Source organism: Manacus vitellinus, unplaced genomic scaffold (assembly GCF_001715985.3).
Source record: "Manacus vitellinus isolate BGI_N305 unplaced genomic scaffold, ASM171598v3 scaffold_9_pilon, whole genome shotgun sequence".
Taxonomy (NCBI): domain Eukaryota; kingdom Metazoa; phylum Chordata; class Aves; order Passeriformes; family Pipridae; genus Manacus; species Manacus vitellinus.
Genome location: NW_021940917.1, coordinates 20,606,101 through 20,622,017, shown reverse-complemented (window position 1 = coordinate 20,622,017; position 15,917 = coordinate 20,606,101). Strand labels below are relative to the sequence as shown.

The following is a 15,917-nucleotide window of genomic DNA, read 5'->3' as shown; positions in this document are numbered from 1 at the left end:
TGCTGTGGGAGACGGTGCCAAAGGCTTTGCTGAAGTCCAGACAGACACATCCACAGCCTTCCCCTCATCCACCAGGTGGGTCACCTGGTCATAAAAGGAGATCAGTTTGGTCAGACAGGACCTGCCCCTCCTAACCCTGTGCTGGCTGGGTCTGATCCCTTGTCCATCCTGCAGGTGCTGTGTGATTGCACTGAGGATGATCTGCTCCAGAACCTTGCCAGGCACTGAGGTCAGGCTGACAGGCCTGGAGTTTCCCGGGTCCTCCTTCCAGCCCTTTTTGTGGATATTCATTAGTGTCTCCTGACAGCCGAACACTCACCGTTTCTGGTGAGAATGACTGAGAGGTATTCCTTGTAGAAGGAGCTGACATAAAGCAGCAAGCTTGGGGTCCTTGTTGTTCGAAAGGCAAATGTAATTGTTTCCCTGTTCAGTGTCATGTCAGCATAGAAAGAAGAAGCATGAGAACTGGAATTTTTAGCCAACGTGTAGTATTCCTGAAAGTTGTACGTCACAGAAGCACCAGTCCCAAAATAGGCAGAGATCTCTGAAACAAAATGTGATTAAATATTTAAATTTCATGCACAGTAATACTAAAGTACTTCCTTTTTTTTTCTTTCTGCTGCAGAATGAAATAAAATGCTTTCTTGACTATAGCAACAAAAATGAAAAAGAAATATAAATGGATGGAGTATTTAGAACTACAGAGAAACATAAGAAACAACCTCAGCTAGATCAAAATTCATTTACATGTGTCTTAAATATCTGTTTCATGAAGAGCAATATTTTTGTCTATTTTTTTTGTCTAGTGTTCATCCTAGTCCTGACGCCCCATATATTATGGCTTATATGTGTACTGCTCCTACAGAGAAAAAGGTGCAGCAATTTGAATCCTAACATGTAGATTACACCTGGCCACATCAGAAACATGGATGTGGGAAAAGAAACTGGTTAGGTGGGAAAAACTAAAAAAGGAAAATACAAACTAGGTTATGATCTTCTTATGGATGTCACATGACTCCCTCATTTTGTGGTTGCAGTGATGTCAGGGCATATGTTCCTCTCACTAATTTAGGGGAACATGTTGTTGTGGCATATAAGCTGCTTAGTATTTTGCAGAATGCATTTAATACATGGAGGAAGCAAGTAAAATTTAGCAAAACTGAATTATACGCAAACACCAGAAATTTTAGGTGAACTTCCATTTTTAAATTCAAACCTGATGAATTGTGATCATCTAGTACTTCACCAAGTAACTACTTTAAGATGGCTGGAAACATGGACTCAGTCTTGTTTGCAAAGATCTCACTTTTTATATATATATATTTATATCATGTATATGACAAATATCTCTACATAGCTTTTTGTAATAACTAAAAAAAAAAAATTAATTCTTTTTTACTCCATTTCTTCTTTTCTTGCATTTTATCTAAATCCCTCAATGTCATATATCAATCTAAGAAGTTGTGGGTGAAGAGAGACAACAGACTTTCCTTGAAATTATAGCAAAAAGTAGATTTAGGTTCTTCTGCTACTTGGCTTGTTTTCCAAATTCACTCTTAGTTTTGAGATTAATATTTGAAAGACATAAATCCAAATGTTTTACAATATAGTTCCTAGATTTGCTATACTATCAAAGAATCAAAGGAGTTGCATGAAAATGCTGATCCTCTCAGGTTTCCTGCTTAAATAGTGTATGTTGAAGTTAACTCTGGAAGAACAGTGTTTAGCACAAGTAACAGATATTCAACAAATTTAACTGAATATTTATCTACATTATATAAATTGAGTATTTTTCAAGCATTTAAACGTATCTTTATAGGGCTGTAAAGATCTTGATCTGAACTGCAGGGTCCTGTTTTCAATAATTGATAAAGCTAAAAGACACGCTTGCCTTTCTTACAGAATGGACCAGCATAGGCAGAGAAAGTGCAGTCACAGGAGAATCCACTGTATTTCTCCCTGCATTTTCCACCATTATGACACAGGTTACCATAGCTGCTACAGTGTCCAGGACAGCCTGGTTCAACTCCTGGTGTTATCTTTGCTCTCTCTTCCAGATCGAGGGCCATTCCATTCAACTGTAATGAACGAATGCATCCCAAAAATCCTTTCTGCCTGGAGGCTGTTCCCCCTGAAAATAAATTCATAAGAGCTTTTAAAACTTTAAAAATTGATGTGTAAAAACTTTTTTATGTTTTACAGCCTCTGAACAGCATTTTCAAGATACAAACCTATGCATATGAAAATATTTCTAAGTAGCTTTAAAAGCATATCTGATCTGGGTTTTTTTTTCAAGTAATAACTGTGAGCCCTTGAAGATTTAATGAGAAATAAGAATATTTTACAGTAAGATAGCAAGCAATGATACACACTTTTATAAATTCACAAAGGAGTATGGTCCAGAAAGCATGTGTTTTTTTTTTTTCTTTCAGGCTTTATTTTTAAAGGGAGTGGAGAGGAAAGGAAAGGAGAGAAGAAGACAGGACAGGACAGGACAGGACAGGGGAGAATTGTGTATTCCAATCATTCACATGAACACTATCTGAATAAAACAACAGACAACAGACAACTTGCAACAGTTTTTATATTGTCAGCTCTATGTGTACAAGAGATGGATGTATATCACTTCACTTGAATTTGTCAAATTATTTGACTAAAATAATCACTCCAGTCAATGGTCAATTACTTCCCAAAAAGCTTTCAGAAAGTGCAACTGTTAATACAGGATAACATAATATTAGATTGTTCGGGAGCAGGTTTAGAAGGATTAGAGACCAATACATCATCAAAATATTTAGAGAAAGTGTTCAGACTTGATAGCACCATCTTCTACCCTTGATGCCTTTTGAGGCACAGGTCAGAATTCTGATCAGAGCACATAAGACTTTCCTCACCATTTAATTTTTCCTAAGGATTCACAGTTTTTGTAGCTACAGTTTAACAACACTATTCACCTTCAGTGCATTCCTCCCCAACACATAGCAAATAAAACTTATGTTAATTTAGTATGATTTTCTCACAGCAGATCTTAATAAAAAGTAGAACCAACTTTACATGCTCCTATAATGTACACCATACATATACATCAGAAAATTATAAACTCATAATAAGGCAATATTAGAGTAAGAACACTATCATGTATATGAGAAATACCTCTACATAGCTTTTTGTAATAACTAAAAAAAATATTAATTAATTCTTTTTTACTCCATTTCTTCTTTTCCTGCATTTTATCTAAATTCCTCAATGTCATATATCAATGTGAGAAGTTATGGATGAAGAGAGACAACAGAATTTCCTTGAAATTATAGAAACAGCACATCTTCCTTCAGCAGATTACCATCCTACAGTGAGAGAGCTGTGTTTTTGGAAGCCCTGGTTAAAAAAGACAAATGCTTTTCCAGCTGTGATGTTGAAATCCTGATTTAGATGCCAAAATGGAAAATGCTAGTTTTTTAAAACAACAATGGTAGCAAAAACTGCCCTTCTAACAAATGTATGGTATTATTCCTCAATTAATTTTTAAGGCATAATGTTTCACTTCCTTCTTAACAGTATAGAGAAGGAAACAATAAAACTTGCATCTCAGATCTGAAGAGTAGCTTTTGGGCTGTGCTGGTCTAGAGGAAAATAAGGAACAGGAGGCTAAGCTGAGAATATGTGTGGAGACTGGCACCATGAAAATACTGCAAATCCCTGCTCCCATCCCCCCTGCTTTTTGTATGCCCATTCTAGGCAATGTGACAATACGTTTTCTTACTGGGTATATCACCCCTGGAGACATCAAAAAATGGTGCAAACCTGGGCCCTTGGATTGTCCTTCAAAAAACCTCAAAGGAAGCAAACTCCATATGAAATCCTATCCATCAGTAACTATTGGCTAAGGCACTCAAATTGTAACCTCAAAATAACACAACACTTCCATTGATTTTTCACAAATGCTCTCATAGAATCACAGAATCAGCTGGGTTGGAAGGGACCTCCAAAATCATCAAGTCCAACCCTTGATCCAACCCCGCTGTGGTTCCCAGCCCATGGCACTGATGCCACATCCAGTCTGTCCTTAAAAACCTCCAGGGACGGAGAATCCACCCCTTCCCTGGGCAGCCCATTCCAATGGTTGAGCACCCTCTCTGGAAAGAAATTCTTTCTAATATCCAACCTAAACCTCCTCTGGCACAACTTAAAACCATATGTCATCATACAAATTTTTTTCAAAAAGACCTGGTTGCCATTTGTTTTTCTTCCCCTGCCCCATCCCCATTATTTTTATGATGATAGCTAGGAAATATTCAAGTGGAGTGCCTACCTACAAAAAGCTGGCTGTTGAGCTGCAGGCGGATGTGTCCATCAGGAGGAGCACTGTAGGATCTCTGAGGGAGCTGATCTATCTGTAAGGAGGCCTCTTTGACGTTCCTTTCAGCCTTCACATAATGCCACTGGTTGTCGTTTAGGGCAGTGGGTGACTGCACCGTGACTTCACTGGGTCCGTTCCCAACGTCAAATGAAAAAATCACTTCAGATGGAGCTGGAAAGGGCACAGCAATAATGGACTTTTGGATTATTTCATAGTTAATTGGGTCAGAAAATCACTAAGTAGCAGAGCAAGCTACTTTAAGGTCTAGCCTACTATTTCATGGGCTAAGACTGTTTCTGAGGAAAAGTTTACTTTGGAGGACTGCAGTTCACTCTTCACATTCACTGACAGTGAGAGCAACGACTTATCCACAGCATGGAAAGTAATCTGTTTGTGGGCCCCAAGAGAGCAGAGCAGTCAAGAAGCAGTGAGATGTGCTAGCTTTGCTATTTTTTCAGTCTGGATGAAATGTATCTCTTGTGTATTCCAATCATTCACATGAACACTATCTGAATAAAACAACACAGACAACTTGCAACAGTTTTTATATTGTCAGCTCTATGTGTACAAGAGATGGATGTATGTCACTTCACTTGAATTTGTCAAATTATTTGACTAAAATAATCACTCCAGTCAATGGTCAATTACTTCCCAAAAAGCTTTCAGAAAGTGCAACTGTTAATATAGGGTAACATAATATTAGATTGTTAACTGATTGCCATTGTTAATTATATTTAAATTATCACCACTGTAATCCATCCAAGTGTCTTCTACTGTCTATTTGCCTTTGTTATTTATTCACACAGTCTCTGCAAATATCAGAGGCCAAATTTTAATGTCATTTATAGGACTATGCATACAGTGATTTAAATTTAATCTTTCTCTAAGTAACTTTCATGTTACACAGTTTTATAGTTTGCTTAGAAAATAACAACTGAATCTTTGCAGGTCAAAATAACAAGACGAGGAATATGCCAGAAACTGAAGATCTGAAAATTGAGAATATTTCTCTCTGAAACTTTTTCTTTCACATGTCCAAGGACAATTGTGTATAAAAACAAGTAATCTGTAAACAAGGGATTGGCATAATTTTGAATTATTAAGGATTTCATTACAGGATTATAGGTCTGAGAAGATTCCATGAATCCAAAAAAACAGGTTCCCATTTACAACATTGAATTCTGATAGAAAAGTAAAACAAATAGAAGTAGTCAAGGGAAATAGATCAGCTTCAAACAACATTTTAAGGAGGAATTTACTGAATTAGAATAAAACATTCAATAAAATATTTTTTTCTTTTCAGTTTTTAAACGTAGATTAGACATTTCATAACATTTAGATCCACTTTGGCCAACCTTTAGACTGAGTAATGCCACATGTTTGCAATCCCTTAAGCCCTGAATCTTGTTGTTATAAAGTATTTTTCTATAACAGTTGAACCTGAGAGAGAAAAGTAAAATGATAAATACATAAACCATTTCATTTATCAAATAAAATAAAGCATAATGTGCAATTTTTAAACAGAAAGACATTTGTAATAAATGACCTTTTCTGCTTAAAAATCGACAGTTTAAACCAATAATATGAAATAAGTGATGTCTAAAACCAGTTCCTTGGTAAAATGAATTTTAGGATAAATTTGTTTTATTCAAACAAAATTGAGAGCTCAGTCTCCCTTTACTGAGGGATAAAAGAAAAAAAAAACAACAACAAACCAACCACACAGTAGGAGAACAAAAGCAACAGAAACTCCATGTGACTGGCTAAAGAGAATTTCTGCTGAATGTTACCTTCTGCAGGGAGGTCTTTGTAATCCTCTGGACACTGTTGGAGTGAAGCCTGAAAACACAAATTCTGCTTTGAACTCACTGAATGTGCCTATTAAATAGCATATCAGAATCTGATAAATAATGTTACTGTTTAGATTTTAAAGGTAAGAAAACACACAATAAAGATTTTTTGAAATAACCACTGAAATCACGAATTATGTTAGTACCACTAAAAAAAATTAATATAATCTTGAAAAAAAGGGAACTAATAGCAGAAGTTCCACAGAGGAAGGCACAAATAACAAGGATGACCATATGGTCATACACTGTAGTATCTGAAGACTAACCAGAATACATCAGAAAAAGTGAAAAATATAATCACCTAACCTTCTATAACATTTTAGGTGTTTCTTGCTAAAAGCAACTACACTGCAAATTTGAAAGGAATTTTGGATTTATAAGAGCTGTGATGAAACCACTTGTGGAAAGTAGGCCACAGGATGTGGAAGGATGTTGACTGGGTTCTAGAATTGGTCATCTTGCAACAAAGGACGTGGGCAAAGAGTACTTTGGTTGTTTCTTGGGCAGCGGAAGAGGACGCATCCAGGAGTTCTAGTCTGACAACAAAAATACTTTTTGGGCCCTACCTACCCCCTGGTGTTACTCAAAAATTACCCAAGTATTGCGGGGACTCTTGTGACCCTGATGCATTCAAACATAGGCAGAGCACAGCTATAGATTGGCAAAGTGGAGCGGAAGAGGTGGTCGATGGCAATCATAGGGAGTGGTCAGTGGGGAATTGTGGCTGAAACAACTCACAGGGAGAACAGTCACAGAGAAACCATTCAGAGCATTGGGTGTGAGCATCCTGTGCAGAAGCAGAAAGTGGTTACAAAGCAATAATGCAACAGAATGCAAAATCCAAGCACTTTCTGTAAAGGAAACAACTGAATTCCACACATCCCAGGGAAAAGGTTACTAATTTGGGTAGACAAAGGCCATCAGCAGCTGCATATTGGACTCTTCTGAACTATTCCCAAAGCAACTGCAGAAGCCCAACCAAATCAATACACCAGTGTTCCCAACTCTCATTAAATTTCTGTTTAACTCATTGGAAATAAACTCTCGATAAACATTCAGTACAAAACACTCAGACCTTTGTCCAGAGCACATAACCTCTGGTCATACAAGTATTTAGTAGAGCATACTATTCAGAACTGAGTTGGCCTTTTTGTTTTCAACCACTTTTTCTGCAGAAGATTACAGGAAATCAGGAAAAAATAGCTTTTTATAATTCAGTGAAAAGAAAAAAAAAAGAGATCAAGTATCTTCTTTGAGACAATTCCCTTACTCTCTCTTTTAAAACACAGTTAGGATGCAACCTCCATTCTTACAACAGTGTTCTAGAATATGTACACGACACACTGAGGTGTTTTTGACTTCATAAAACCAAATGAACATCACTAAGCTTCACAATTCCTATTGAGATTCTTGATCTGACCCTTTTTTGTTTGCAAAGTTAGGCTTCAAGGTCTAGAGGTCATTACTTCATAAATAAAAGAATTAGATATAAAGTTTGAGATCAATAAAAGGTTAAGAAAGGTGTTCCTAACTGCTGAATGTCAAATGTTAATGACATAATGAGTTTTAAATATTTTCTCCCATCATCATCTTAAGCAGTGATACCTGACATTTACATTATTGTTATTTATTGTTACACAAATGAAAGACATTAATTTATTAAAGCAACATCAAGTGTAGGTTCGTGATTTTCACTCACATCTATTATAAAGGAGTATATGATGATGAAATCTAAATGATCCCATACAATATGAAATGTTCAATGTGTTTTTTTCCTTTTTTTTTTTTTTGATAAAGGGATTTGTGATGGAAATGTATATTGCTCATTTCTGATCGATATTTCCCTCAGTAAAAACAGATAATTCTGGCTCCAATACAAACAATCCTACCTGTGAGTTACCTGTGACATGTCTACTCAACAAATTACAGTGTTTATGGAAGTGAAGGAGTATCTCTACATGCTATACAATGAGATAACTTTGCTTTATAAATGCTGAAAATATAGATCAGTTCAGCCTTTTGCTTTCTGTCATGCCTCACTAGTCACAAGTCATATAAAACCCATAATTATACAGTAGTTTGGATGCTTACAAATGGATGGGACAAGTGACATGAGCTTGTCCATATTATTACATTATTATTCTGAAGAAAGACTTATGGTCTTTTGCCAAATGTCTGAATAAATTTAGTTTTCAGAAGCATTCCTTTAATGCTTCCATGATTTAACTGTTTATTTTGAAGATGGAAAGTCATTTGTCAGACAAGAATATCATCATTGCTTCAGGGAGCCTGCACTGAAGTGCTGACCCAGCCCAATTTTCTGTATTGCATGATGCTGAGATTATAATGCTGATCTCCTTTAAACCATTCACAGAACTTTAACAGAAGGCAGTTCATACTCTTGGTAAATGTGACAAAACAATGTTGAAAACAGGGTAGTTTTCAAATATAACACTATCATTTGAGATAATGTAAAATAAATTGATTAAACATTACACAATATTCTACAGTTATACTACCAACAGAAGACAGAAAGTGTTTTCCTGTTTGTTTCATTAACATAAGACATTAACATGGATAAAAAAACAAGCAAGCAGGACATTTTACTTCTTAATGAAAAAATCATTAAAGTTTCTATCGTAATATTTTGCAATATAACTTGAATCTGATAACAAAATGGATATGTAAAAAAAATTGAGGAACTGTCTAAAGAACTCTCAGAGTCACCCTGCAAGTACAAGACTTTTCAGCTAATGGCACATTTAAAATTAATCCAAAGCTTTGTGAAACAACGCTTCAATCTTTTAAATATTCTCCCTTTTAAATAAAACCAAAATATTGAGTCAACTAAGATAAAGGTTTCATTGCACACGGGTCATCTTAGTGGATTTAGTGGGATATTTCTTTTTCTCACGCAACAAAAATTTACTTGTATGTGGAAGTATAAGGATTTGGGAATGTACAAATAAAATGAAATGACATTGAAAAAAAGAAAATAATCAGAAAGTGCCACTAGATTAGGATACTGTGCCACAGAAGGTGGCATATTGTGACTGAGTGAATCTTCCAGCAGCTGCATATAATAAAACCTGGCTTGAAAATTTGGAGGGAGAGAATCTGGCAGTAGGGATGCAGTGAACGTGGGAGGTAGGAACAGTCAGAGCATTCAGGGGCTGACTGCTGTACTCTTAGACTAAGAAACCTCTGAGACAGAAAATATCTTTGAATTATAGTGTCAGTGCTGGAGTTTTTTGGATAATGATAAAGATCCAGTAGTAGTAGTAGAAGTAATAAAGCCAGAGAACAGTTTTAAAATACTCTCCCTTTAAGTTAATTCTAATTTAATCAAACTGAAAGCAATAATAATAATAATAATAGTAATAATAACAACAGCAACCACCAACAGTCGTGTTACTTACAGTATAACTCTATCCTTATGAAGTCTTGAATTCCCAGGTTCTCTAAAAACACTCCTGAGGAAGCAGTAGTTTTAAAGAAAAATGAGACATCTGCACTGAGCTCTCCGTGGAAGGTGGGGAAATGCAGGTAGGATGCCTCCGTGTTGAAGGAAGCTGAATTCCAAAATGTTCCTGGTTGTCAAAATGAAAGATTGATAGATACAGTGTTATCTAACATTGCTAGGATAAATTTTATAACCAACGAACAGAGGAAAGAGCCCAGGTCTAAGATGAGTCTGATACTCACAGAAGCTTCCTGGTTACCCTATAAATCAAACAGTAGGAGTACTTGGAAAAATTAGAACAAAGATGCTAAGTTCAGGCAGCCAAAAGCCAATGAAATCACATCTCAGCTAGGAATTCTGGTTCTGGCCTGATGTATCCTTTCATGGAGCAAATACAACAGCTCTGAATGAAGTACTAACCTACATTACAGTAGTAGCAGCTGAGGAGCTGGGGTCGTTTTGGGTTGTTGGAGAAAAGGAGGCTCGGGAGGGACCTTATCACTCCCTTCAACTACCTGAAAGTGGTTTGTAGTGAGGCAGTTTCCAGTCTCTCCTCCCAGGCAACAAGTGACAGGATGAGAGGAAACGGCCTCAGCTTTAGATATGACGGAATTTTTTTCACTGGAAGAGTTGTAAAGCCTAGGAACAGATTTCCCAGGAAAGTGGTGGACTCACCATGCATGGAAGTGTTCAAAAAATGTGTGGATATGGCATTTGAGGACACGGCTTAATGGTGAACATCACAGTTGGGCTTTATGATCTCAAAGGTCTTTTGCTTGACAATTCTATGATTAGCCAGTATACACTAAAACAATGAGATTTTTCCTATATATTTTCTCACATAATGAGAAAAGAGTGATGTTATCACTGTAGCCCAGTGAAGTTTTACTTCAGATACCACAAAAAATGTAGGACACATATCCTAGTAATTACTGTAGAAGGAATTAAAATAATTACAAAGGTATCTTTTTCTTTAGTTGCCTGCAATTTAGACATTCATACACATTCTTACTTATAAGATTAAGTCAGTTTTAATCAAAAAAAGTTTGTAATATCAAGAACAGATATTTGCCTGGTTTGATTTATCTGTATGCTAGCATTCAATCATAATTTGCTAGATTCTGTTATTATTAAAAAGTTTATGTAAAATCTCTAAAAACACCCTCCTCTAACAAGTACATAATCTTTACTTAAGGTTATAATTGCTGAATTCTTACAGGTGTATTTGTATTTCTTTATTAAGCTATATTACTTTCTAAGTCAAATGAAGCATTTGAATGATCTTTGTAAATCTGAATGGAGTCTTTGGGGGAGGGTAGGAATAGGAAGTTTTATTTTTCCTCACTTAATTTTCTGTCCTGTCTTATACAGATGTTCTTTTTCTAAGCTCTGAGAAATACATAATTTTGAATGTTAAGATATTTTATCTATAAAGCAGGTTAAATATAGATCTAGGAAAAATACATTAAAAAGTAACTTATGCTGTCATAAATCAAGTTGAGAAAAGAATTTCTTCTCTTTATGGTACCTGGTTCAGTCTCCTATTTAGTTTTCTGGAACTGCCAAACACCATGTGGTTAGGAAATCAATAATATTTAGCATTTTATCCAAGCAGTAAGACTGCAGTCTCCCTATGAGTAAAAAAAGAAGATCCTGTTTGTTATAAATGATATATAAGCATATCTATATTGAAAAAAATTATTTCTTTTTTTAGCATATATCACCTCATCTTACCGACTTGAAACTGTAAAGTGAAAAAAGGGGCAAATAAGAAGACAGATAAATTAGATATTTTCATGTTACAATACCAGTGTCTCTCAAAATTCCAGCAGGGATGGTGAGTGTTGAGGAGAGAAAATAAAGATCTTATGGCCTGAGCGATACTTTTTGTACATAGCTTTTTTTTCCACTACCTTTTCATCTCCCCCAAATAGAGATAATCTCTAAGGGACATGACACACAAAATACTACCCATCTCTTAGGTACTGACACAGCTAAGGCACATTGCTGTTAATCTGGAGATGCCAGTGGTGTTCTCAAAGCAGCTGTAGGCTTTGTGGAGGTGACATTTAAATGCCTTGCATCTTTCCCATATTCTCCTCCTTAGGGGGATTTGGTGAAACACTTGAAAGGTACTCAGAAAGCTTCCAGCAGAGTGTGCTCTTTCCTCTAAGAGCCGGTTTCTAGCCTCTGGTGCATCTTCAGGACCTTTGAATCTCACTGGAATGTCACTGTGATCAGATATGTGCACAGTGGCAGGAATAAGGAAGCTTATTACTGTAGAAAAGGTGTCCGTTGCAGATTGCAGATCCTACTAGTTTATCCTATCTACACCACTGGATTATCTAATCCTAGTTAAGCAACCAGTAGATGATTAGGATTTTGCATGTTTGACTTTGTTCTGTTCCTCCCCATCTGGCCTCTTAAACTGACCTTTAAATTATGATGTGATCATTCATTATTTGAATTATAATAGGGGGGTTTTGTCTGGTTTTTTGTTTGCATTTGGCACTGTTGTGTTGTGTGTGTGGAAAAGTGAGGGAGTGTTTTGCTTTATTCCCACTCAAAACCAAGCAGGAAGGTCATCATTAAGTTACATCTATTTGTTTTCAGTTTTGCTAAATGCAAAAATTTCCCTTTATCCAGCACAGCAGAGAGGAGGCCAAAATTATGGAGAAGTGTGCAAAAATTGCTTCTTCTAAAGCTTTCCTCCTAACTTCAGGAAGTCTGACCAGCTGGCAACTGTTTACCTCTGAGAGTTTGTGGAGTTAACTGCCCCATCTGTATAAATACTTCCAGCTCCACTGCAGCCTATTGTAAGATCCACAGATTAAAAGACCAGAAGGGAAAACTGCAATTAAGTTCAACCTCTGATATGCCACTAAATAAAAATTTAATTTTGATTAAATTAAAAACTGTTATTTACAGAAAATTCATAAATGCCCTAACTGTCAATTCGTGTATATATATGTATTCACACACACTCTGTCCATTGGCCTAGCTTCAAATCCCAACCACTGGATAATTTTCTGATTTTATCTCCTGCTTTCAACGACGTTATTTGAAATTTCTTCCTCTACAAAACTCCATTTAAGTTGAACATATCATCTCAGATTTTGCCCAAGCTCAGTAAAGAGATTTAGAGGCTTTCACTAGAAACATGTATCTCAACTTCTTTAACCTTACATTTTCTTTATATGTTGCAAAGCTCTAATCATAGACTTGATTATTCAGGAAGCTGCAAAGAGGATCAAAATATTGTTGATTAGACTGAGGTTAGGACAAATATAAACTAATAACAAATAATAATGGAAAGCCAAATAAGAGGAAGAAGTGAATACTTATGCTATTAAGAGTCAGACATGCCCTGATTTCTCAGGCTACTGCAGAGAGATGAAACTGATTTTTTTTTCTAAACTTAGAAACTTACTCTGTTGCTTTAACTACAATATCACTTATGACTGGTTGATGCAGTTAGTTGTTGTTATATCCAAAGCTCACATTAGTTGTTTTTTTTTCATTTAAATGCCACACTGAGAACTCATGTTGAATGGATTATCTGCTTGCATTTACATCCTTGAGCTGTCATTTTGCAGTTGAATTTCTTAATTTCCTTTATTTTTGTAATTCAACCAAGTATAAAATACTCCATCTAAACCTTACTAGAGTCCATGAGTCTCACTCACCGGTATTATCTTTATCTTTATCTAATATAAAGTCATGCTGAATGATACATTATCCTTACCTTTTGTTGTACCATCCTTAGTTATTCAGATCCATATCACCAATTTTATTTTGGGCCCAAGAATCAGTCTGATGCTGACAGAGTATAACTACCCATTTATTACACATAATTTTGGCACAGTAGCTTTCCTTCAGTGTTTTGAGTTTAGTTATATATTTATTTATTTATTATTTATTTATATATTTATTTCTGTATATTAAGGTACCAAAGGCTTCTTTCATCCTCAGATGCTTTAAAACCTTTCCTATTACCCTGCTCAGTTGATATATAGTAATGTGAATCTTAACTTCCATTATATTTAGATATATTTTTCAGTCTGACACCAACAGTCCTGCCATACAATTAATTAATTACTCATATTGTATGGGATTGCAGAAATGGGATTGCAGAAATGAATCCTTAACGAATCAGTAATATATTTTAAAGATGACAGAAATGCATAAGTGCTACTCATCTGTGTGATGCTGTGTCACTATTGACTGTTTCTTTAAATGGCCATATTCTTCCAGAATATCTTTCCTACTTTCATTTCACTATACTATAAATACAGTTAGCTTACTATAAATACAGTTAGCAAACGTTATCACAAATGTTGAGAAAAAAAATCATTAACATCTGAATGTAACTTTTATAACTTTATAAAATAAACTATATTTGTACTGCTTTTGTTGTTTTTCTTGTAGAAGGCCACCCTTTCCTGCCTTGCTGTACCAAATATGGCATAGTTTTCTATCAGTATGTAACATAATTAAATGAAGACATCAGTCCATAAAACCAAAAATAAAGAAGCCAGATACAGTAATGGAATGTTAAATAAAAGAATGGAAATAAAAAATGTGCAATGACAAACAGGCAACTTCTTCTGGACTGCATTCAAGTTATGGCACATGACTTTTCAGAAGTACCTAAATAAGTGACTCTAACTTGGAAACTTAGTCAGGGGAGTGCACATTTTAATACAATTCTCTAAGCAAATCTCCTACAAGGAGTAGATTATTGATAAAATGAGAATTTATGATCTTTTAGTTTTGAATCATTTAATCTTCTCCCCCATGATATGCTAATCAGTTATTCTGAAGAACTTATGTCTGTCAGATAGGATAAAAACATGTTTAATAAAGGATTTCACCTGTGAAGTACAATTGTACAATTTAGTTTAAGAGAGTGATATAAGAAAAATAAGCAATAATCTCTCTGGAGAGTACTTGAATCACACTGTGAATCCAAGAATACCTATTTCACCTTGTTTGACAACACTTCTGAAAAATGAGTATTTGCTACTAGACCTCTTTTTGCATTCTTCACCTATCTAAAGGTAAATGTCATTAAAAGTACATTTAATTAGACCCCCATGGGTGTCTGCAACCTCAAGTTAGAAAAAAAAATTAAGAAATCTTAATAATGATTTGCTTTCTTCCTGCAGCTTCAAATTGCTGCCAGAAGGACTGGTCTGGCAAGAGGGTTTAGATTCATCAGTTTTGTCTAGTTCTGCATTTAACATGTAGAATTCAGAAACTACTGCAAGTCATGGCTTTTTACATTTACTATAAAACTGAACATCAAAGAAAATGTTCATTATAAAAGCTACTGCTGATACACAGAGACTATTGGGAAAAAATCTAGTAAATCATATACGCAGTGTATTTATTGTAATATGCAATATATAATTATATATGAGGAAATATATTAAGATATTTTAATACAGTATAAATATTACATTTATATGTCACTGGTTGCCTGGAAGAAAAGGCCACCTGGGAGAAGAGGCAAACCCACACCTGGTTACATCCTCCTGTCAGGGAGTTGTAGAGAGTAATGAGGTGTCCCCTGAGCCTCCTTTTTTCCAGGCTAAACAACCCCAGCTCCCTCAGCTGCTCCTCATGGGACTTACCTCTAGACCTACTACCACCTTCATTGCCCTTCTCTGGACTATGTATATCATGCTATTAAATAGAGTATGATCATTTCATAATACGATTAATATATTATTATTAATATATTATACATGATATAAGAGACAAGTGATGCAATATGTAACAAATTATATGATAACATATTTATATATTTTATTATATATGCTCATATAATTCCTCTCAACAGATTGCACTTTGTTTTTATGTCAAAATTCTATGATTTTACATCTGCTTTCCTTCAGAAATTCTCTGTTGTTTTCTCATTTTGTCCTTATCTCCCTAAATACATCATCTCTTACTATCTCTATGATATGGTGGCAGAAAAGTTGCATTATTGCTGCAGTTACTAAACAATGAAAACTATTCCTCTTTTTTCAAGGTATTCGCTGCATTACCATTAATTATTATATTCTCCCAACTTTTGATTACAGCAGCAAACACAGAACTCTACTCAATAGTTTATTATTGATCATAAAACCAAACACCTTTTCTTTGCCACTGAAGGTGGAAATCGATGAAAATCAGAAGTATCATCGCAAATCTTTCATAAGGTATCAGTTTTGTTCCAGCTGTCACATGTCCTTTAAAT

The 15,917-nt window shown here is 35.3% G+C and overlaps 1 protein-coding gene across 2 annotated transcripts in view; it reads right to left on the bottom strand.

Moving 5' to 3' along the window:
• Positions 1-15,917, bottom strand: part of CNTNAP3C (contactin associated protein like 3C) — a 200,573-nt gene that overhangs the window by 15,180 nt on the left and 169,476 nt on the right. For both annotated transcript variants that reach the window (XM_029965411.1, XM_029965412.1), the window contains exons 16-19: positions 9,627-9,797; positions 4,310-4,528; positions 1,892-2,131; positions 320-544 (exon numbers count right to left, since the gene is read on the bottom strand). In XM_029965411.1, coding sequence (XP_029821271.1) covers positions 320-544; positions 1,892-2,131; positions 4,310-4,528; positions 9,627-9,797 — 855 coding nt within the window. The remainder of the gene's footprint in view (positions 1-319; positions 545-1,891; positions 2,132-4,309; positions 4,529-9,626; positions 9,798-15,917) is intronic.